Source organism: Dipodomys ordii, unplaced genomic scaffold (assembly GCF_000151885.1).
Source record: "Dipodomys ordii isolate 6190 unplaced genomic scaffold, Dord_2.0 Scaffold94, whole genome shotgun sequence".
NCBI lineage: Eukaryota > Metazoa > Chordata > Mammalia > Rodentia > Heteromyidae > Dipodomys > Dipodomys ordii.
Window position 1 is genome coordinate 4,223,543 of NW_012267310.1, and position 22,610 is coordinate 4,246,152.

Here is a 22,610-nt window from a genome sequence, read left to right on the forward strand (position 1 = left end):
TACTTGAGCACACCTACACGTTCAGCTTTTTTATTCAACTGGAGATTAACTGTTTGGGCTGATTTCACACTATGATCAGGCATGAGCTGCTGGCAGCCTTTCATCCTTCCTTCCTTCCTTCCTTCCTTCCTTCCTTCCTTCCTTCCTTCCTTCCTTCCTTCCTTCCTTCCGCCTCCTAAGTAGGTGATCTATAGGTGTGCACCACTGTGCCCAAACTAAATTCAAAATATGAACTGGAGAATATTCTCTCTTTTTCTTGGTTGGTCGTGGGGCCTGAACTCGGCCTGGGAGCTGTCCCTCAGCTCTTCAGCTCAAGGCTAGCACTCTACTACTTGAGCCACAGTGACATTTCTAGTTTTCTGGTGGTTTATTGGAGATTAGAGTCTCACAGACTTTACTGCCTGGGCTTTGAACTGCGATTCTCACATCTCCTGAGTAGCAAGGATTACAGGTGTGAGCCACTGGCACCTGTCGTATTCTCTCCTTTGTAAGACAGGTCTGTTTATCCTCTCCTCTCCCCTCCTCTCCCCCTCTCTCCTCCCTTTCCTTTCTCCTAATCCAGTACTTGAATTCAGGGTCAAGGCGATGTCCCTTGGCCTTTTTGCTCAAGGCTAACACTTAACCACGCGAGTCACAGCTCCACTCTGACTTGTTGGTAGATAATTGGAAATAAAGGTCTCATGGACTTTTCTGCCCTAGAACTCATCCTCTTGAGTAGCTAGGATTATAGGCATACGTGACTGGCACCTGGTTCTATAATTTTCTTTTTTTCTTCTTTTGCCGGTTCTGGAGCTTGAACTCAGGGCCTGGGCACTGTCCTTGAGCCTCTCTGTGCTTAAGGGTAGTGCTTTTACCACTTGAGCCACAGCACCATTTCCAGCTTTTTCCGTTTATGTGGTACTGAGGAATGGAAACCAGGGCTTTGTGCATGCTAGGCAAGCATTCTACTGCTGAGCCACATTCCCAGCCCTATAATTTTCTTAATACCCATTGAATTTAGAACTTTATTTTCAAATGTGTGATCTTTTTCCTTGGTATTATCTCTGTGACATTTATTCTTTTTTTTTAATTTTATTTTATTGTAAAGATGCTGTACAGAGGGGTTACAGTTACATGAGTAAGGCAATGACTACATTTCTTGTCAAGTATTGTTACCCCTTCCCTTGCTGTTCCCCCACTATCCTTTTCCTCCCTACGTCCCTCACTCCTCCCCCCCACCCCCCAGAGTTCTAATGTATTGCATTATGTTGGGGAACATTGATGCAAAAATCAATTGTATTTATACTAACAACAAACAATTTAAAAGCTAAATTAAAAACTAGTGTAATTTATAATTATGTCAAAGAACATCCAACAAAACATACAATGACATTTAGTACAAGCATTATGGACTCCTTTACACTATTGACTGCTAATCCATGAACATTGTCTCTCCATCAATTTCTATTTTTTTAAGAATTGATAGTCACTAGTATAAAGAAGCCCATTCTCCCTAATTTGGCATATAGAGATTCCTTATAATCCCAATCAAAATACCAACAGGGATTTTCAAGTCTGCTTCTGCCATATTTAGCCTTGTGCATTTCCATCTAAATTTTAGAACTAGGCCACCAAGAGAAAAGAGAGGTGGGAAGGGAAAAGAAGAGGAAGGAGGGAAAAAGAGAAAGAAAGGAGTAGAAGGATAGGAGGGTTGAAGGAAATGGATGCAAAAGATCAATGTTGAAGATGTGGCTCAGTATGTACAGCGCTAGCTAATGAGCAAAAGTGGCAGATACCGAGGTTGAGTCCTGGTCTTGGATCTAAAAAAAAAAAAAAAAAGATCAATATAAAAACACTTAGCTGATTCTATGTCTACCAATTGAAAAGCCTATGTTCTAATTTTTCAAGTATTTAGCATGTACATAGACCATTATTAGTATTAGTACTGCAGAGTTCCACAGACCCAAAATAATGTATCTAGGGAAAGCCATAATAGGAATCGTGTGTTCACGTAGGTGAGCTAATAGAAAGGGACTGGATAAGACAAGCTTTAGTAGTAATGATTGCCAAGACATTAATGTTAAGGTTCATGAGATGAATATTAAAATATTTAAAAAACTACAAAGCTGCAATATATGACATTTACAACTAATTGCTAGAAAACTAAGGGAAGATTTATTAGATTGACTAAAGGAACATGACAGTGACCATGTACTAATCTAACAAAACATGAAAATCCAAAATTCGACTTCATTATTAGATTTCGTAACACACAGGGAAACATTACTCACTGAGAAAGAGATTTGAAAGAAAAGCACTAGGTTAACAACTTTAGGAATGATGAGTTCAGAGATGAATTAAATATCCAATTTTGGAAAAGGTGTCACAGGCTCATGAAAAAGGAAAAGCTTAATTGTGCATGTGTGTGTGTGTGCGCGTGCGCACACACACGCACTGGTCCTGGGGCTTGAACTCAGCCTGGGTGCTGTCTCTGAGCTTCTTTTGCTCAAGGCTAGTGTACTACTACTTGAGCCACAGTGCCACTTCCAGCTTTTTCCGTGTATAAGGCACTTGAGGAATCAAACCCAGGGCTTCATGCATGCTTGGCAAGCACTCTACCACTAAGCCACATTCCCAGCCCCACTTTATCACTTTATTAATGTCAAAATACTGTCTTCCTTCATATCAAATGTGTGCTATGCTCCACTTCCAATATACTCACAACTAAAGGCGGCAAATACTTCATTAAAGGATGCATTCCAATAGGACTTCTGTTCAAAAGTCTCAGCAGAAGCCAGCCTGGACAGATCCTCAGGTCTCAGTTCTGAGTGGGATTACAAGCATGAGCCACCAATGCACAGCTTTGTAGTAGCTCTTAATCTGAGCAGAATAGGAGCTTTGGAAATAAAAGACTTAGATTTGTCATTTTAGGGCCAAATTCTAATTAAACTGCAAGTTTGGATTTTTTTTTTTTTGGACAGTCCTTGGGCTTGAACTCAGGACCTGGGCACTGTCCCTGAGCATCTTTTTTGCTTAAGGGTAGTACTTTACTACTTGAACCACAGCACCACTTCTGGCTTTTTTTTGTTTATGTGGTACTGAGGAATCAAACCCAGGGCTTCATGCATGCTAGGGCAAGCACTCTACCACTAGGCCGCATTCCCAGCCCACAAGTGTGGATTCTTAAAAGGAAACCCCAAACTTTGAAATTGTCAATTGGCTCAGAATGGTTTTATTTAAAAAACTAAACTGTGACAAAAACTTGGCATTGAAAATTTGAAGCATACAAAAGTAGGACAGCAAGGAAGGACAAAGCTCTGATAAAAACAGCAGGCCTTAACTCTTCTGCTTCTTGACACTGTGGGAATGTGATTTGAGTTATAGCTGTTAGATTAATATTGTTAATTATATATACTTTCCTGGGTTATTTGATCTGTTAAGCTTTTATAGAGCTGTAACCTACTACTATGTAATTGTTTTTAGTTTCTGACTCTTGATATTGTGTGTGTGTGTTACTATGCTGCTTTATTTGGCACATAAAAATTCATGATTCTAAATTCACATATACTAGAGAATGCATACAATTACTCTTCCTCCTAAAATCACATAGAGTTGGAAATAAACAATTCTAGCAAAAATAAAACTTTTGAGGTATGTATTCATCATTAGAATATGGTGAAATTTTGGTTGAGTAATTTTGAATCAATGTCTAATAAAACAGTGTTAGAGAATCTGTGGTCCAATACAGAAAGTAGCAAGATATATAGTCACTATTTCATGTCTGTAATTCTAGCTACTCAGAGGCTGAGACATGGAAAATTGAGGTTCAGAGCCAATCTGGGCAGAAAAAAGTCCATGAGACTTCATCTCTAATTAACCTGCAAAATGCCTTGCCAGAGAGGTTACTCTACTGATTTAGCTCCAGCCTTAAGCAAACAAGCTGAGCAAGAATGTGAAGCCCAGTTCAGGCCCCCCTCCAGGGACCCCCCCCCCACACACGACTTGGAACAAAACTCTATGTTTAAGACCCAGAGGAATAAAAAGACCCCATGTCTTTTGTTTGGAGGGCCCATAGATTTCTGTATGAGAGCAGTGAGCTGTTAGAGTAGTAGCTGTGGAAGAGGAAGTGATAAGTGATATATTTAATTTAAGGACTAACATGGCAAGAGAAGCGAAATAGGACTCCAGTTTTGAAAATGAGGTATCTGGAGAAATGATTGACCACCATGGGAAAAATTGAGAAACATATCTTAAGTAGGATGATATTAATTAGGCTTAAGTGTAAATTTTCAGTTTGAAATTCAGTTTGAATTTCCTCCTAAGAAAAATTCTATTTAAATAGATTTGCTTTTGTTGGCCTTTCCTGCAGTTTAAGTACTCCCATCTAAAATTTGGTTCTCTAAGCGTGACTTAGGGAGAGAAATTTAGCCATATAATTAAATGACATTGCGATTTTGGGAGAACATAAACAGAAAAGTGATCTTTGTATACAAATTAACTACAAATATATAATAATCCTGTTAATTTGTTCAAGAAGTTGATCATGGGGGTGTCTAGGCATAAAGAAATATAAAACAAGCAGATGATTCAGTATTTTAAGATAGATAAAATGCCACTGCTGTATCGGTCAATTTCATAGAGTATTTTTGTTTATTATTATTACTATTATTATTTTGTGCCTGTACTGGAGCTTGAACTCAGAGCCTACATGCTGTCCCATAGCTTTTCCTGCTCGTGGCTGGCACTTTTCCACTTGAGCCACATCTCCATTTCGAGCTCTTTTGGTGGTTTATTGAAGATAAGAGTCTTATGGACTTGCCTGCCCAGGCTGGCTTTGAACCCCCACCCTAAATTCTCAACTTCATGAGCTATCAGTGCCTCTATTTTAAAGAGAGGAAGGACGTTGTGGGGAGTTTTCTGAGTTTCACCCATTCCATTATTTCCTTTACAATTTAGTTTTTCACCCACTGTCAATTCTTTCAGAATTGTTCTTTTTAGGGTCATGACTTGTAAGCAGGAAGGGGGTGCTTCGCTGAGTTTGAGGTGATCGTAACATGGCCAGGAGGCACTCAGAGGGCATTTGATAAAAGTGCTCTTGTTGCCAACCCACCGTCTTCCAGTCCTACTTTGTCAGTGGTGGTCGAGAGAGCTCTCCTGAGAAGTTTCCGTTCTTACAATACAGTTTCATTTTGATATCAGCCTGAACTGGCAGTTCTAACCCCAAAGGGGTTACAAAGTTTCGTATTCTGCTGGGAAGTACAAAGTTTTTGTGTTTTTGTACTAGTCCTGGAGCTTGAACTCAGGCCCTAGGCACTGTCCTTGAGCAAAAGCTCAAGGCTAGCTTTGTCACTTGAGTCATAGCTCACACTACCCTGATTGAGGTTTAAAAAAAAACAACACATTTTTAATATTTTATTGTTATTGTAAGAGTGATGTACAATGGGGTTACACCTACATAAGTTGGGTAATAAGTACATTTCTTTTTGGACAGTGTTACCCCTTATTTGTTTTTCTAATGATCAAACAGAAACTGAAAATAGCTAGTTGCCTGTGGCTCATGACAATAATACTAGCTACTCAGGTGGCTGAGAGCTGAAGATTGTAGTTTGAAGCCAGCCTGGGCAGGAAAGTCTGTGAGAGTTGTATCTCCAATTAGCCAGCAAAAAGCCAGAAATGGAGCTGTGGCTTAGCCTAGAGCACAAAAGCTAAAAAAAAAACAAACAAACAGTGCTCAGGTCCTGAGTTCAAGTCCCTGGACTGGCACCAAAAAAAAAGTGGGGAAAATAACCAGTCAAAACTCTTAGAGGGCCATTATTTTTCACCCGTCTTTGTAGTGCAGAATTTATTAGATATATAGGATGTTAAAAGCATGGTAATACCAGCAAATAATTCTGCCCTAGCACGTTGGGTTAATATTGTGGATCCCCCTGAATATTGGGGCACTGTGGAAGTATTTGGAGCAGGGGCATTGCTACAATCAAAGCTAGTTGGGAGGATCAATGTGAAGATTGCAGGAATCCTTTGTGCTTGGCACCAGCCCTCGGTTGTGTAGAGTTCCTGGTCATTTGTTGTGGGAGTGGCAGAAAGGAGCAAGGCCACTGGAAGCTATTTTCATGCCTCAAGGATCAGGAAGTATGATGCTGAGAGGGAGTATATAAGAGGAGATAATAAGAACTCAGGCAGATTCCAGAGAATCAACGGACAGTACAAGCAACGGACAGGACGCAGCACCCTGACTGAATGTAAGTGGGGAAGAAGGAAAAGACCAGTGTGATGGTAGGAGAAAACTGAGTTTTATCCAGATGAAAACACTCAGCAGACCGTCGAGGGGAAGGCGTTAGGTCCTATCTTGAGAGTGGATTTTGGACTCATTTGCAAATGGTACTTGAAAGGGCCGCCAGGAAAGGATGAGGCATATGGAGGGGAAATTGAGTAGCCATCAGTTCCTGAGGTTGGGAAGAGACGTATGATTTCACTGAAAAATAGAAGAAGCAAACTTCAGAATCAAGGGAATTGATTATCTATCTGGTGCTAATAGAAAATTCTAGGAGGCTGAAAGCTAAGAAAGGTTGAGAAATTTTAGAGTTGATGAAATTGGGTTTATGTAGGGAAATTGGAGGTGCCGCACACACTCGTGTGTGTGTGGGGGGGCTGTGTGGTTTGAGTACATTAAGAGATCTCCTTTATGGTCTTCTTAATTGTTTTAATTTCATGTGCTATTTTATTATGCTTAGACAATTAACCTAACATTTATCATTTTAAATTTTATTGCATTTTTAAAGGGGGGGGGGGATAATTTTATCACCAGAGGTGATTTTGGAAGAGAGAGGGCACTGCTAGCTTATTCAGAAGAGCATGTGCATTTTGTATTTTTAATGCTGGAACTTTTTTGTCTTATTAACGTAGCCTTTATTTGCTTTAATTTGTGGCAGTTTGAATGAATCATGCCTGTTGCTTGAAAATGAACGGAAGACCTTAGTGCTTACGTGTTGAAAATCTATGTATTTATGGCACAGATACTCAGTTTATTATCAGTGTCTAAGGATTCTATGTATGTAGCTTAGTATATAAAAATAAATGTAAGACATAACAGTAATGTCTGGCAAGCAGGTACAGTGAGAGAAGAAGGCTGTGTGCTGGTTACTCATGCTTAAATAATCCTAGCTACTCAGGAGGCCAAGATCTGAGGGTCTTGGTTCGAAGCCAGCCTGAGCCGACAAATCTGAGAGACTCTTACCTTTAATTAACAAGCAACAAGTGGAGCTGTAGCCCAAGTGGTAGAGCACTAGCTTTGAGTGAAAAAGCTCAACTGAAGTCTTGTGATCAAGCCTCAGTACAACCAGCACAGAGGGAGGGGGAGGGAAGTGTGGGAGAGAAAGCAGGAAGGGGGGAGGGGAATGGCGGAGAGAGATTATCTGTGGACACTCAAAAGTAGAGGAAGTTCTTTGCAGTTTTTTGTCAAGGAAGGAGATTTTTGTTACCAGAGAGGACACTGGATAAGAAAGGTATTTCAGATTGAAGAAGCCCTGAGCCAAGGCACAGAGTTGCATTGATAATCTTTTTCTTTTCGTTTACTCCCCCCCCCCCAGCAACATCAGTTATGGAGCTTAACTCAGAGTCTGGGCACTGTTTTTGAGCACTTTTGCTTAAGGTTAATGCTCTACCACTTGAGCCACAGCTCCCATTTCTGGCTTTTGATGGTTCATTAGAGACCAGAGTTTCTCATAGACTTTTCTGCCTGGGTTGGCTTTGAACTGCAGTCCTCAGATCTCAGTCTCCTGGGTAGCTAGGATTATAGATGTGAGCCACTGGTGCTTGGCTGTGTGTGTGTGTGTGTGTGTGTGTGTGTGTGTGTGCGTGTGCGTGTGTGTGTGTGTGTGTTATAGATGTGAGCCACTGGTGCTTGGCTCTGTGTGTGTGTGTGTGTGTGTGTGTGTGCGTGTGTGTGTGTTGAGATAGGGTTTTACTTTGTAGACCAGACTAGCTTCAGATTGCTATCCTAGGAAGTAGTAAAGCTACTTCCTAAGTACTAGAATTAAAGGTATATACTACCGCAGCCAGTTGGGGCAGTCTTAAGGGAGTGCAGGGCATTCTTGGTTGGTTAAAGTATGCACACATACACATTTGTGATGTGCAGTGGTGCTGGGATGTACTTGAAGCAGAGTTAGAGGAGGCAGTGATAGTTTGGACTGTTTGGAGCCAGATTAGTTCAGGGAGACATTAGGGAGTCTTTAATAGTTCCAATAGAGAAATGATGTTGTGTAGCTGATGACTTGTCTTTCTGTTATTTGAAATTTTAACAAGGAGCATTCAGTACGATGTCATTATCAAAAACAAGTTAAATGCTTATGGGTGGATTACAACATGAGAAAGTAGAGATAAGAGAACTAATGAGAGGTTTATACAGTGCTTACAACATGAACAAATATAATCTCTGATGTCTGAACTTTTTTCTTTTTTTTTTTTTTGCCAGTCCTGGGGCTTGAACTCAGGACCTGGGCGCTATCTCTTTTTTTTTTTTTTCTGATCAAGCTGCCAATTTTTATTTTTCACACAAGGGTATTTATTTTTAATTTTTTTTATTTTTTTATTTGTGAACTTACTGTACAGAGGGGTTACAATTACATGGGCAAGATAATGCGTACATTTCTTACCAAGCATTGCAGCCTCCTCCTTTTGTTTACCCTTCCCATCCCTTCCCAGCCTCCCCCCTCCCCCCCAACCTGGGCGCTATCTCTGAGCTTCTTTTGCTCTGCCACTTGAGCCACAGCGCCACTTCTGGTGATTTCTGTGTATGTGGTACTGAGGGATCGAACCCAGGACATGATGCATGCTAGGCAGGCACTCCACCACTAAGCCACATTCCCAGCACTTAAGATTCTTTTTGTCATAGGTTTTTGGCTAAAGTACAAAATTAAGTAGAAAATTAAGATCACTGGGATGTCTTGCAAAATCTGGGTATGCTAGACATGATGATACATGCCTATAATCACAGCGCTCAGTCGGTGAAGGCAGGAAGATGTAAGTTCAAGGCCGACCTAGGCTACACAGTGATACTCCTCCCCCCCCCCAAAATCCTAAAGCAAGAATATAGCCGGGCCATAGAAAGGTGTGGAATCAGGAGCGCAAAAGCTGTTGGTAGGCCCTCTTCAGTTCCTAAGCACCAGATAAATGTACTGAGGGAAGTTGAGAGGAAAACAAACAAAGATAGACAAAGAGGAAGGAGACACTAATTCTTGCTCACAGTTTCAGATTCTCAGGGGATTAGACTGTGATTTTATTTTGTTAAAAAATGAACTTCTTTACCATTTTATTACTGGCTTTTTTGCTGGTATAAGGGCTTGCACTCAACCTTGGGTTCTTAGCCAGCTTTTTTATTCATGGCATGCCTCCACACTCTGGGTTTTTGCTTGTTTTGGAGATAAGGGTCTTGAGGATTTGTTCCTCAACAATGGCTCTGAAGCTTGATTCTTAGATCTCATCCTTCTGAGTAGCTAGGATTATAGCTGTAAGCTACTAGTTATTTTTACTGTTTTACAACTAGCACCAGTCACCTCTATCCAGAACAGTATAAACGTTACCAGGGGGATTTAACTTGGGGGTGGGTGAGTTCTGGTCCTGGGGCTTGAACTTAGGGCCTGGGCACTGCCCTTGGGCTTTAGCGCTCAAGGCTAGCAGTCAACTACTTGAGCCACAGTTCTACTTTCATCTTTTTGGTGCTTAATTGCTCGAGATATGAGTCTCACTGACTTTCCTGCCTAGGATGGCTTTAAACTACAATCCTCAAATCTCAGCCTCCTGAGTAGCTAGGATTATAGGCGGGAACTACTAGCACCTGGCTTGTATTATGCTTATGTTTTTGCTGGATGTTCACCTGTCACATAATTGAAATCTCCCAGAAGTGAACATTTCAAGCCATGCACATTGGCTCACAACCTGTAATTCTAACTAAGAAAATGGAGATTGGGAAGATGGTAGTTCCAGGCCACCTCTGGCAAAAAGGAAGCAAGTCTTCATCTCAACTAAAAAAAGTCTGGGCATCCTGGAACATTACTGTTATATTAAATATGCAGGATGTATAAGTAAGAAAATTGTGGTCTAGACTTTTAGCCTGGCATGCACAGGAGATCGTATTAGAAAAATAGTGAAAATAGAAAGAACTTGGGGTTGGGGCTAGGAAGGTGGCTCAGTGGTAGAGCACTTGCCTTGCATGCATGAGGCCCTGGGTTCGATTCCTCAATACCACATAAGCAAAAAGAAAAAAGCCGGAAGTGGTGCTGTGGCTCAAGTGGTAGAGCACTAGCCTTGAGCTGAAGTGCTGAGGGACAGCGCCCAGGTCCAGAGTTCAGGCCCCATGACCATACCTCCCCCCCAAAAAAACAACCAAAAGAAGAGCTTGGGGCATGGTTTTAGTGGTATAGTGCTTGCCTAACAAGCCCAAGGCTATGGATTCAAACCCCATTACTGCCCAAAGAAATTGTGACTTTTTTTTCTTTGGTCGGTTGGGGGCTTGAACTCTGGGCCTAGGCGCTGTCCCTGAGCACTTCAGCTAAAAGCAAGTGCTCTATCACTTGAGCCACAGCTCAACTTAGGGTTTTCTGGTGGTTAATTGGAGATAAGAGTCTCACGGACTTTCCTGCCTGGGCTGGCTTTGAACTGTGATCCTCGGATCTCAGCCTCCTGAGTAGCTAGGATTACAGGTATGAGCCACTGCATTTTTTATATTAAAGTAATTAATGCTCTGCCTTTCCCCTTGATTTAGGAGGTGTGGCTGATGAAAGTTAAAGGCCATGGATGAAGATGGACTTGAATTACAACCCCAAGAGCCAAATTCATTTTTTGATGTAACAGGTATAACTACTTCGATTGTTTCCATTTTTGCCCACCAAATTTGCAGTTGTTATGTGGACAGATTGCCAGAATCTACAAACATGAAATCGAGTATCTTACTAGTCTTCTAAAGTTTGATTTCTTAAAAAAAAGTTTGTTTTTTTCATAACCAACTCTCATTATCATGGTAGCTTGAGCTTGAGCATCTCTAACCTGAAAATGCATAGTGCTCCAAAATTGAAAATATTTTGAGTGCTGACATGATACCATGAGTAAAAAGAGAATTTTAACACTTGACCTTATGTAATAGGTCAAAACACAGGTACATGGGGGTCAGGAGGGAAAAAACTGTTCAAAAAGAAATATACTCATTACCTGACTTATGTAACTGTAACCCCTCTATGCATTGCCTTTACAATAAAAATTAATTTAAAAAAACCCCATAGGTACACAAGAATAGTGTAGAAAATTACCTTCAGGCTATGAGTACATACAAAAACCTAAATAAGTTTCGTGTTTAGACTTGTATGCAGTCTGTAGGATAGCTTATTTATATGTAAATACTCTAAAGTTTGAAAACATCCAAAATACTTCTTCTGTTCCTAAGTATTTTGGATAAGATATACTCAACCTATAACAATAGCTATATCAAAACCTTAGTGATAGCTGGTACCAGTGGCTCTGACCTGTAATGTTAGTTACTGGAAGGCTTGACATCTGGAGGATCACAGTTTGAGGCCAACTCATGCAGAAAATTTCTCTGGACTCCATTCTCCAAAATAACCCACAAAACTAGTGACTAAGAGCCTAAACTCCTTAGTATTGTCTTAACTTATTTTAATCTTGCCCAGTTTTCCTACTCAGTTGTTGGTTGTCCCTTTGAAATTATTCCTTATTTACATCTGTTCCTCTTCATTCTACTTGTGTTACACACTCTATCATTCCACTCTTTGGCTGTGGTACCTTTCACATTTTCCTTACCCTAAGTGTCTTTTATCTAGCCCACTAATCAGAGCATTTAACCATAACATGTGCATCATGTCATTTCTTTGTTCTGTTTTCCAGCAGATAAAAGATAATCCAAGGTCCTCCGCATGCTGACCATGTCCTACTTTATAACCTCCTATCTCACATACAAGTTCCCACAATGAGCCTTCAAGCACAAGATTTTTTACCCTACCCCCCCGCCCCAGTGTACAAGGAAAAATATATTTGTAAAAATTTTTTAAGTGAGACATAAAGTATTCAAAATTCTGTATAACATATGAAATGATTACACTCAGTTTTATAATATTAAATATGTGTGTGTTTGTGTGTATGCCTGTCCTGGGGCTTGAACTCAGAGCCTGGGCTATGTCTCTGAGCTTTTTTGCTTTTTTACCACTTGAACCATAGCTCCACTTCCAGCTTTTTGGTGGTTAATTTTTTTTTGGTCGGTTGTGGGGCTTGAACTCTTGGCTTGGGGGCTGTTCCTGTGCTCTTCAGCTGAAGGTGAGCGCTCTACTGCTTGAGCCACAGCACCACTTCTGGTTTTCTAGTGGTTTATTGGAGATAAGAGTCTCATGGACTTTCCTGCCCAGGCTGGCTTTGAACTGCGATTCTCAGATCTCAGCCTCCTGAATAGCTAGGATTACAGGCGTGAGCCACTGGTGCCTGGCTTGGTGGTTAATTTGAGGTAAGAGTATCTCAGACTTTCCAACCATGATCTTCAGACCTCAGCTTCCTGAGTAGCTAGAATTACAGGCATGAGCCACTGGCACCTAGCTAATATTAAATGGCTTTAATATTATAATAGCCTAGCTATCATTGTAAGCAAAATGTTACAGAATTCTCCACTTTGATCAGATTGTATAGTATGTTAAAGATATAAGAGCTGAGCCGGACACTGGTGGCTCATGCCTGTAGTCCTAGCTACTCAGGAGGCTGAGATTTGAGGATCAAAGTTTGAAGTCAGCCCAGGCAGGAAAGTCCCTGAGAGACTTTTTTTTTTTTTTTTGTCGGTCATGGGGCTTGAACTCTGGGCCTGGGCTCTGTCCCTCAGCTCTTCAGCTCAAGGCAAGCGCTCTACCACTTGAGCTACAGCGCCACTTTCGGTTTTCTGGTGGTTTATTGGAGATAGGAGTCTCAAGGTCTCTCCTGCCCGGGCTGGCTTTGAACCGCGATCCTCAGATCTCAGCCTCCAGAGTAGCTAGGATTACAGGCGTGAGCCACCAGAGCCCGGCTCCTGAGAGACTTTAAAAAAAAATTTTTTTTTTGCCAGGTCTGTGGCTTGAACTCAGGGCCTGGGCACTGTCTCTGAGCTTATTTTGCTCAAGGCTTAACACTCTACCACTTGAGTAACAGCACCACTTTTGGCCTTTTCTGTTTATGTGATACTGAGGAATCAAACCTAGGGCTTCATGCATGCTAGGCAAACACTTTACCACTAAGCCACATTCCCAGCCCCCCTCCTTTTTTGCCAGTCTTGGGGCTTGAACTCAGGGCCTGGGCACTATTTCTGAGCTTCTTTTTTTCAAGTATAGCACTCTACCACTGAAGCCACAGCACCACTTCCAGCTTTTTTTGTTTACGTGGTACTGAGGACTCGAACCCAGGGCTTCATGCATGCGAGACAAGCGTTCTACCCCTAAGCCACATTCCTAGCCCCTCCTGGCACCTTTTTAAAAAAAAATAAAAAATTTTTGTGGGTTGTCAAGCTTGAATTCAGTGCCTGGGCACTGTCCTTGAGCACTTTTGTTCAAGGCTAGTGCTTGCCACTTTGAGCCATAGTGCCACTCCCTGAGAGACATTTATCTCTAATTAACCACTGTAAAAAAAAGGAAGTGGTACTATGGCTCAAAGTGGTAAAGTACTAGCCTTGAGCAAAAAGAGTTCAAGGACAGTCAGTTCCCAGGCCCTGAATTCAAGTCGGACCACCATCCAAAAAAAAAAAAAGGAAATAACAGCTGGGTGCTGGTTGTGCATGCTTATATTCCTAGCTACTCAAAAGGCTGAGAGGCCTAGAGGATCACAGTTCAAAGCCAGCCCAAGCAGAGAAGTCTATGAGAACTCCATCTCCAATTAAACAAAAAGTGTCATGCTGAGAGTGAGACTGCTGGCCATGAGCAAGAAAGCGGACTGAAAGAGTAAGGCCCTGAGTACCAACTCTGATAGCCACACACACACACACACACACACGCACACACACGCACACACACACCCCCCTTTCCAAATTTGGGAGTCTCAGTATGCCATAGTTAATTCACTTGTGAAAAACTGAGCTGTTAGAAAAATGTCTAATCTTTATTTGCTTAATCTTGTCACAAACAAACCTGGGTTGTGGACTGAGTGGTAGATTGAAAAGTTGTGTTTAAGTTCTGATTATGGACACTTTGTTTATCTTTGAGCAAGTTTCTTAATCTTCCAGGGCCTCTGTTTTTATCTGTCATAATAATAATGAAACTTCTCATTACAGTTTTTCAGACTACTTCCCATGCATTCTTACTTGATCATCACCACAGTCCTATGAAGTGTGTGCATGGCAGATACTACTTTCCTCTTGATGAGGAAACAAACAGGTTTAATGTGTAGAGGTCACTAAACTATTAAGTGTTTGAGTATGACACTTATCTTTAATTTTGATTTTGTAACCAAGGCTCTTGCTGCTAAGCGCTTTCATCTTTGTGTCTGCCAAATGGAGATTATAGTGCTGTATCACTTGATGATAGTGTTGAAAATACTGAAAACAAATGAGCATATAGTATTTTGTAGCAGTTCCATAGACATGAAAGAGAATATATACTTTTCATTGTTTCTAGTAATTGTGATGGCTATTAACCGAGTTTAAAGATTGACTTCCCATAACTTGTAGTATTCTTTGGCTCTTGATCATTTCTGTTTGTTGACAAAGCCATGTGTTTCTTTGAGAGCCTGGCCAGAGACACACAGTCATTGAGAGGGGCACCTGTTTGGACTTAGCCTGCCTGGTCTGAGTCACAACCAGAAGCACTAATCTACTGAAGAGCTTTTCAGTTTGACTTTTATAAAACATTCTATGCTGATTTCTGGACTAGTAGCCAAGAGACTGGATCTACTTATCATTGTTAGTATTTGTTTTGGGTAAGGATATAGGATTTCAGTTCCATTTCTGACATTCATTCAGAATAGCATTTATTGCCCACCATATGCTGCTATGCAAACTGTGTGATATTGGTTAAGCCATTTAATTTTATTGGGCTGCAGATGATTGAATTTAACTGTAAATGTTCAGCAGTAAGGTTTCCTATGTAGTGAGCAACTGCCTTGGGGGTGGAGAATGGGGACAGAGAGAAAGCTAGATGGAGTTGAGTACCCTAGCAAAGTTAGGGCAGACCTGCTCTAACCTCTCTTGGCCTCCATGCCCCGGCATAGTTGCACTCGTGTTCAATTTATCTTGCAATGGAGATAGATATCCTCAATCAGTTGCCTTTCTTCATAAGCTGTGACCTTCTTTTCGTTTGTGCTCTGCTCCTTTTATGTCCTAGAATCAGAGGTTGACTTGGAAATTTCTGTAGTCATAGATGGAGGAGATTGGTGACGTGTTTTGCTGGAGCACAAGGTGAAGGTTATTAAGCAAGAAAGGGATTAAATGGGAAGGAAGTACATGGGAGAGATGAAAGGAAGAAAAAACGTGAGTTGAAGAGGAGATGGAGCAAGAAAGGAAAGAAATGAAAGAAAATATATAATGAAGGAAAGCAGAGTTCCCTTAATTACCTATGAATATGTTTAATTTTAATGTGCCTAGAATTTTACTGCTGTGGGAATATATTCTGTGCCGTTTCTCATTGCTTTTAGTATTTCTTCTTTTATCCTATTTTTTGTTGTTGTTTGTCGTGGATCTTGAACTTGGCCTGGGCACCGAAGGCACGTGCTCTACCATCTTGAGCCACAGTGTCACTTCTGGTTTTCTGTTGGTTAATTGAAGATAAGATGTGATTTTTGTTTCTTTTGTAAGTTCTTCCCCCTATGGTATATCCCCTGTTGTCACTATATTTGATTTTGGTACCCTGCATCTTGTAAATACATTTATCTAATCTGGGGAGGGGAAGGGGAATAACAAAATGCTGAAACAAGGACACAGGATGACCCATTGCACCAATGATACTCACAAGACACTATGTTGGAAATGATCTTTACAACTTCGGAGGGGAGGGAGGGGGAAAAGCGGGGGGAGGGGGGAGATAGGGAAGGGATAGTAGCAGAAAAACAAAGGAGGGAGTAACAGTGCTGGACAAGAAGTTACTTATGTAACTGTAACCCCTCTGTATAGCATCTTTACAATAACATTTTTAAAAAGGAGTTTGAGGGACTTTTCTGTCCAGGCTGGCTTCAAAATATGATCCTCAGATCTCAAGACTCCTGAGTAACTAGGATTATAAGCATAATCCCTGAGCAATAAGCTCCTTAGTCCATCTTTTATTTTATTTTTTTCATGCCACTCCTGGGGCTTGAACTCAGGCACTGTCCATGAACTTCTTTTGCTCAAAGCTAGTGCTTTACCACTTGAGCCAGAGCTCCATTTCTGGCTTTTTGGTGTGTGTGAGTGTGAGTGTGCTTCATTACAAATAAGAGTCTCACAGACTTTCCGGTCCAGTCTGTCTTTGAACCACAATCCTCAGATCTTAACCCTCTGAGTAGTTAGATTTCCAGGGGTGAGCCATTGGTGCCCAGTTTCCCTTAATCTAGCTTAATGTTTGAGAAAACTGAGGAGCTAGCCCATTGTCCTGGCCGAAATTTAATAACATTTATATGAAGAGAGTCATTCATTCCTACCTGACATTTGTCATGTTAATTTTTTCTTAAAGGAGCTGGTGCTACACACATGGATGGTGATCAAATTGTTGTGGAAGTCCAAGAAACTGTGTTTGTTTCAGATGTTGTGGATTCAGATATAACTGTCCATAACTTTGTTCCTGATGACCCAGACTCGGTTGTAATCCAAGATGTTATTGAGGACGTTGTTATAGAAGATGTTCAGTGTCCAGATATCATGGATGAAGCAGATGTATCTGAAACGGTCATCATTCCTGAGCAAGTGTTGGATTCCGATGTGACAGAAGAAGTTTCTTTAACGCACTGCACAGTTCCAGATGATGTTCTCGCTTCTGATATTACTTCAGCTTCAATGTCTATGCCAGAGCATGTCTTGACAGGTGAATCTATACATGTGTCTGATGTTGGACACATCGAGCATGTGGTCCATGATAATGTAGTAGAAGCAGAAATTGTCACTGATCCTCTAACCACTGATGTAGTTTCAGAAGAAGTGTTGGTAGCAGATTGTGCCTCCGAAGCAGTGATTGATGCCAATGGGATCCCTGTGGACCAGCAGGACGACAACAAAAACAACTGTGAGGACTACCTGATGATATCCTGTAAGTCTTGGGGTATAGAGATCCCAAAGTGTTTTTAATTTTCGATAATGCCGGGGCTTGAACTAAAGATCTTGTGCTTGCTAGGCAGGCACTGTACCACTTGAGTCATGCCACAACCCTTGTCAGACAATATTTTGTTTGTTGTTTTGGGTGGACTAGGGTTTCAGTTGAGGGACTTGTGCTTGCTTGGTGGATGTTCTACCACTTGAGTCACAACTCCAGCTCTTTTTGCTCTGGTTATTCTTGATATAGGGTCTTGCTTTTTGGCCTGCCTTGACTGTAGTCCTATTTTTAGATCTAGGATGACAGCTATGCACCATCATACCTACCCTGTTGAAACACGGGGTCTGACATTTTATTTTTTTAATCTCAGTTGACTTAGATTCATGATGCTCCCTCAGTCTCACTCATAGCTGGATGACGAGTATTTGCCATAACACCCAGCAATTGATTGAGATGGAGTCTTTTGAACTTTTGCCTGGTTGTTATGGGTCTTGTATTTTGTTGCTGTTGTTTTGTTTTCGTGGGGGAGGAGGCTTAGGGCTGGCCTTGGACCATAATCTTACCTCTATTCTCCCTAGAAACTGTGATTATTGACATGCATAGTCAAAACCAGCTTGTATTGTTGAGACAGAGTCTTGTGAACTTCTTGCCAGAGCTGTCCTCAAACTGTTCTTCCTGTTTCCAGTATCTGGCTAGAGGTGATTCTCCTAATTTACATAAGGGGTAAAATTCTTTTGAGTAAATGTTTATAAAATTAAAGTCAATCATAAACTTATCTGCATTATTATTTTCGTTTAGAACTTATAACTTGCTTAAGAGAGGCAGAAGGAATAGTTGAGAGACTTGTTTCCATATAAAGATGTGTGATAGGAAGGAATTTTCTGCAGTTAAGATAGTCTGTAAGGAATGGAACTGAACTTTGCTAATAAAGGATGTAGTGAGGTTGTTATCAGCCTCTGTTAGGATCCCTCTCAAAACTTACAAGGAGCTCAACTTGGAAAAATGCATGACTAAACCAGCTACTTACGTTCATGTATGCCTGTAGATACAGGAAACAAACCATAGGACAGAAAAGGCTTCAAGTATGCACTTAATGTTCTTGGATCCACAATACTGCTTATGTAATCCTCATGTACTTACTCTAATTATATGTAAAATACTATTTATGTAACAGCCCAGGAAAGAGCCATGGCATAATACTGAAACATGATTTCACAAATGGTGGATTCATACTAGATTACTGAAGAAGTGAGATGTTTTGGAACACATCTTGAAATGGGTCAACTGTGTCTTCTTACAGTAATTTTCTTGCTATTATTTTCAGATACAAAATTGTAGATTGGATAGAGCTAGATCACAGTTCTGATCCAATGTGGAACTTCTTATTCCTTAAGGAACTAAACGTCAAATAAATACTCATAGGGGCTAAACTTAGAATTTGGGGACTACAATAAGGAAACCTTCAGGTGCCAGTTTTATAGCTGTTGGATAATAGGAATATGACTTAAGGTCCTGCAGCTCTTTTAAGGAGCTCTGCCCTGGACTCAACATCATCATCATTGCATGCAGACTAGATGAACTAAATGTATTATTGTTACTATCATCTGTGTGACGGCTTCAATTGCACCTATCTTGTGAATCAGGAATATCTTCTTCTTTAGTAATGTCTTTTTGTGGGGGTGGGCGGGCTTCAGCAAAATAGATAGTTCTGTGAGCCAGAGGCAAAAAGCCATTTTAGTTTTCATAGGTATTGACCAAAAGCAATAATGAGCTGGCTGGCTATTTTAAGCTTGAAAATAAAAATGTATATTTTTTCACTACAGATATATGCAACAGTTAAAACACAGCAAAGTACATATTTGATGCTTCCTGTCTTTTCATAATAATGTGCTAACAAGTTGTGTTAATATTTTACTCAGCCAGAGTCGTATTCATTTGCTAAACAAACATTGGGAACATCATGTATTTTTACCTTAACCGTAAATAAATCCCTGAGAGTGTTCTATATTTGGATTATGATTTGTACTCAAGTTAACTCTACTGTCTTTTTTCACACTTGTTGAAAAATCTGTGAACAGCATAGTAAGTGAAGGATCTCCAGCTTGGAAAATATAATGATGTGAAACCTAAGTGCTATGTTAAAAATAAATGTTTGGGTTTTGTTTGGGTTTTTGTTAGTTTTTTTTTTTTTAACCACACCACTAAGTGGCAAAGAAGAGAGAAAAAGACTCGTACACTTTATGAATATATAAGAGTATTTACTTGCATACCTGTTTTTTTTGTCAGTCGTGGGGCTTGAACTTGGGGCCTGGACACTGTCCCTGAGCCTCTTTTTGTTCAAGGCTAGCAGTCTATCATGTGAGCCACTGGCGCCTTGCATGTATCTGTTTTTATGCAGAAATATTATGTAGCATCTTGGAGTCTACCAGCCTTTTAAAAAAGTTATTGAGAATTTGAAAATTAGAGAATTCTTTGTAAGGAGAAAGAAAATACATTCTTGCATCATATATTTATTGGACCCCTAATTGTCAGACATTGTAGGTTGTGCCAATCTGGATATGTACTAAATAAGTAAGTACATAAAACAAAAAACAATTATCCCTGGGGGCTGATAGTCTACTGTGAAAAAGGTTGTAAGGTGACGCACAGGTGTCAGTGAATTCTTATGGAGACAGGATGGAGTATCTGACCTTTGACTCAAGGATGAGTTTGTTTTATAAGACAGAGAAGGACGTGGGTAGAAGACATTCCAAGCAAATGGTATAGTGTGTTAAAAAAGTAAAGGGGGAATGGGGTCCTGGCTTTGGCTGGGAACGATGGAAACTTCAAGATGTTCTTAAATCTCTTTGTATTTTTGTTTACTTTTTACAGTTAATTTATAGAAGTAGAATTAGTGAACCAAAGGGTATATACATTTTCAAACTTGGTCATACAGTCTCAGTGTTTTGTCAGGTATAATTCCCCCTTACCAAGTTTATGAATCTGTTCATATTCCTACACTTTTACCAACATAGAGTATTTATTTCAATTTTAGTTTCTGCCATCTTGATAGGGAAATATAACTAGGAATATATAGAGAAATATAATACAGCCTGATTACATTTTTATTTTTGTTTTATTTTATTTCATTTTTTTTTTGTTGGCTGTGGGGCTTGAACTCAGGGCTGGGTGTTATCCATGAGATCTTTTGCTCAAGCCTAGCTCTCTACCACTTTTAGCCACACTGCCACTTCCAATTTTCTGGTGGTTAATTAGAGATGAATCTCACAGACTTTCCTGCCTGGGCTGGCATTGAACCACAATCCTCAGATCTCAGACTCTTGAGTAGCTAGGATTATAAGCATAAACCACCAGTACCTGGCTTATTTTGATTTTTTTAAAGGTAAACAGAATAAGTTTATTTGAAACTGAAAGGAAAGCTGAGAAAGAAAGTAGCAGAAGCTCATCCAACTGGAGAGGGACCCCAAGAGGAGTCCCTTATTTCAGTTTTATTTTGGGGGGAGAGGGCTGGTCCTGGGTCTTGAACTTAGGACCTGGGCTCTGTCCCTGAGTATCTCTGTGCTCTACCACTTGAGCCATAGAGCCACTTTCTGCATTTCCTGCTTATGTGGTACTGAGGAATTGAACCCAGGACTTCATACGTGCTAGACAAGCACTCTACTACTAAGCCACATTCCCAGCCCACCTTGTTTCAGGTTTTTTGTTTTTTTTGTTTTTGGTCAGTTGTGGGGCTTGAACTTTGGGCCTGGGTGCTGTCCTTCAGCTCAAAGCTAGCACTACCACTTGAGCCACAGTGACACTTCTGGTTTTCTGGTGGTTAATTAGAGATAAGATTCTCATGACTTTCCTGCCCGGGCTGGCTTTGAACCGTGATCCTCAGCTCTCAGCCTCCTGAGTAGCTAGGATTACAGGCGTGAGCCACCAGCGCCTAGCCTTCCTTGTTTCAGTTTTAAAATTATTTTAGGACCATAATCCTGGTAACAACAGATTATAATAATAAGTGAGGACGAGATTAGTGATACAGTAGCTGAAGTTATTCATATATGAGATCATGAATATTCCAAGCAGGATATATTGGTGCATGCAATTAATATTGGTACCCTAGAAGCTGAGAGAAGAGAGTCAAGTTTAAGGATATTCTGGGAAAGATAACTAGTCTGTTACCAGAAATAAGGATATCCCAAGATCTTAATAGTAAATGAGATGAGAGAGTGGTAAGCTCAAGAGATTAGGAAGTAAAATGGGTGAGATTTGGTAATAGATAAAACAGGTGGGAATTTGAGGGAAAAAGAAAATACAATGAGAATTGAATTCTACCTTTGGACACTGTTGCTGGTCAATAAAATTACCCAACAAGAGTAGATGTGCTTGGGAAATAATGTTTGAGGAAGTGATATTAGTTTGATTTGCTTACTGGAGACAATCTGGTGGATTTGCTTTGCTTTGCTTTGCTTTGCTTTTTTTTTGTCGGTCATGGGGCTTGAACTCTGGTCCTGGGCGCTGTCCCTCAGCTCTTCAAATCTACCACTTGAGCCGCAGTGCCACTTGTGCCACTTCTGGTTTTCTGGTGATTTATTGGAGATAAGACTCTCACAAACTTTCCTGCCTGGGCTGGCTTTGAACTGAGATTCTCAGATCTCAGCCTCCTGAATACCTAGGATTACAGGCATGAGCCACTGGTGCCTGACCTTGGTAGATGTTTTTCTAGGAAGCTGATAATATAAATTTGGTGCTTTTGGGAGAGGTATGGCTAGAGGAGAAATGGATGACTACCGAATATGGGAGGAATCCAGTGTGGAAATGGGAATGGATAGTGGTCTCTAGAGAGTGCTTATGAAATAATTGTGAACTTTTGGGGGATGTAGGAGAGTAGACAGGAAGAAGAGCTCATGAAATCAGGAGGTTTGGGGACAATAAGGAGACACACTTTTGGAAAATGGTTTTGGTACTAGTTAATTGGAGATAGTCTCAGATTTGTCTGTCCAGGCTGGCTCTGAACTTCAATCCTTAGATCTCAGCTTCCTGGGTAGCTAAGAGGTTGGTAGGTGCTAGGGAGAACCACAGGTGGTTTGTGCGTCCAGGAACTGGTAGGTAAGTAGTAGATGGGTGAGGTAGTCCATGAAGTTTCTCTCAGGAATATTTCCACTTGCTTTCAAGTGAGGTCAGCAAAAGACACCCAGGGATGCAGAGGTAGTATTAAGAGATTTGAGAGAAAGGGAGAATCTGGAGAAGAGAAGGGAAAAAATAGTCAAAAAGAGCCACTTCAGGTTCAAGGTTATGGATTCAAAGTGAAACCATGAGCAGCAGGGTTAGGGTGTGTGTTTACATTTTCAACCAGATTTAGCTTCACAGGTGCTGAGTAGAGGCAGCAAGGCAATTTGCCAAGTTAGTGGTTCTGCCAAGCTA

At 40.7% G+C, this 22,610-nt stretch overlaps 1 protein-coding gene across 4 annotated transcripts in view; it reads left to right on the forward strand.

Annotated features, from left to right (window-relative positions):
- Window positions 1-22,610, forward strand: part of Zfx (zinc finger protein, X-linked) — a 47,363-nt gene that overhangs the window by 12,454 nt on the left and 12,299 nt on the right. For 2 of the 4 annotated variants that reach the window (XM_013026503.1, XM_013026504.1), the window contains exons 2-3: window positions 10,742-10,830; window positions 16,632-17,201. In XM_013026503.1, coding sequence (XP_012881957.1) covers window positions 10,770-10,830; window positions 16,632-17,201 — 631 coding nt within the window. In that variant the 5' untranslated portion in view covers window positions 10,742-10,769. The remainder of the gene's footprint in view (window positions 1-10,741; window positions 10,831-16,631; window positions 17,202-22,610) is intronic. The other 2 variants (XM_013026505.1, XM_013026506.1) reach the window with 2 other exon arrangements.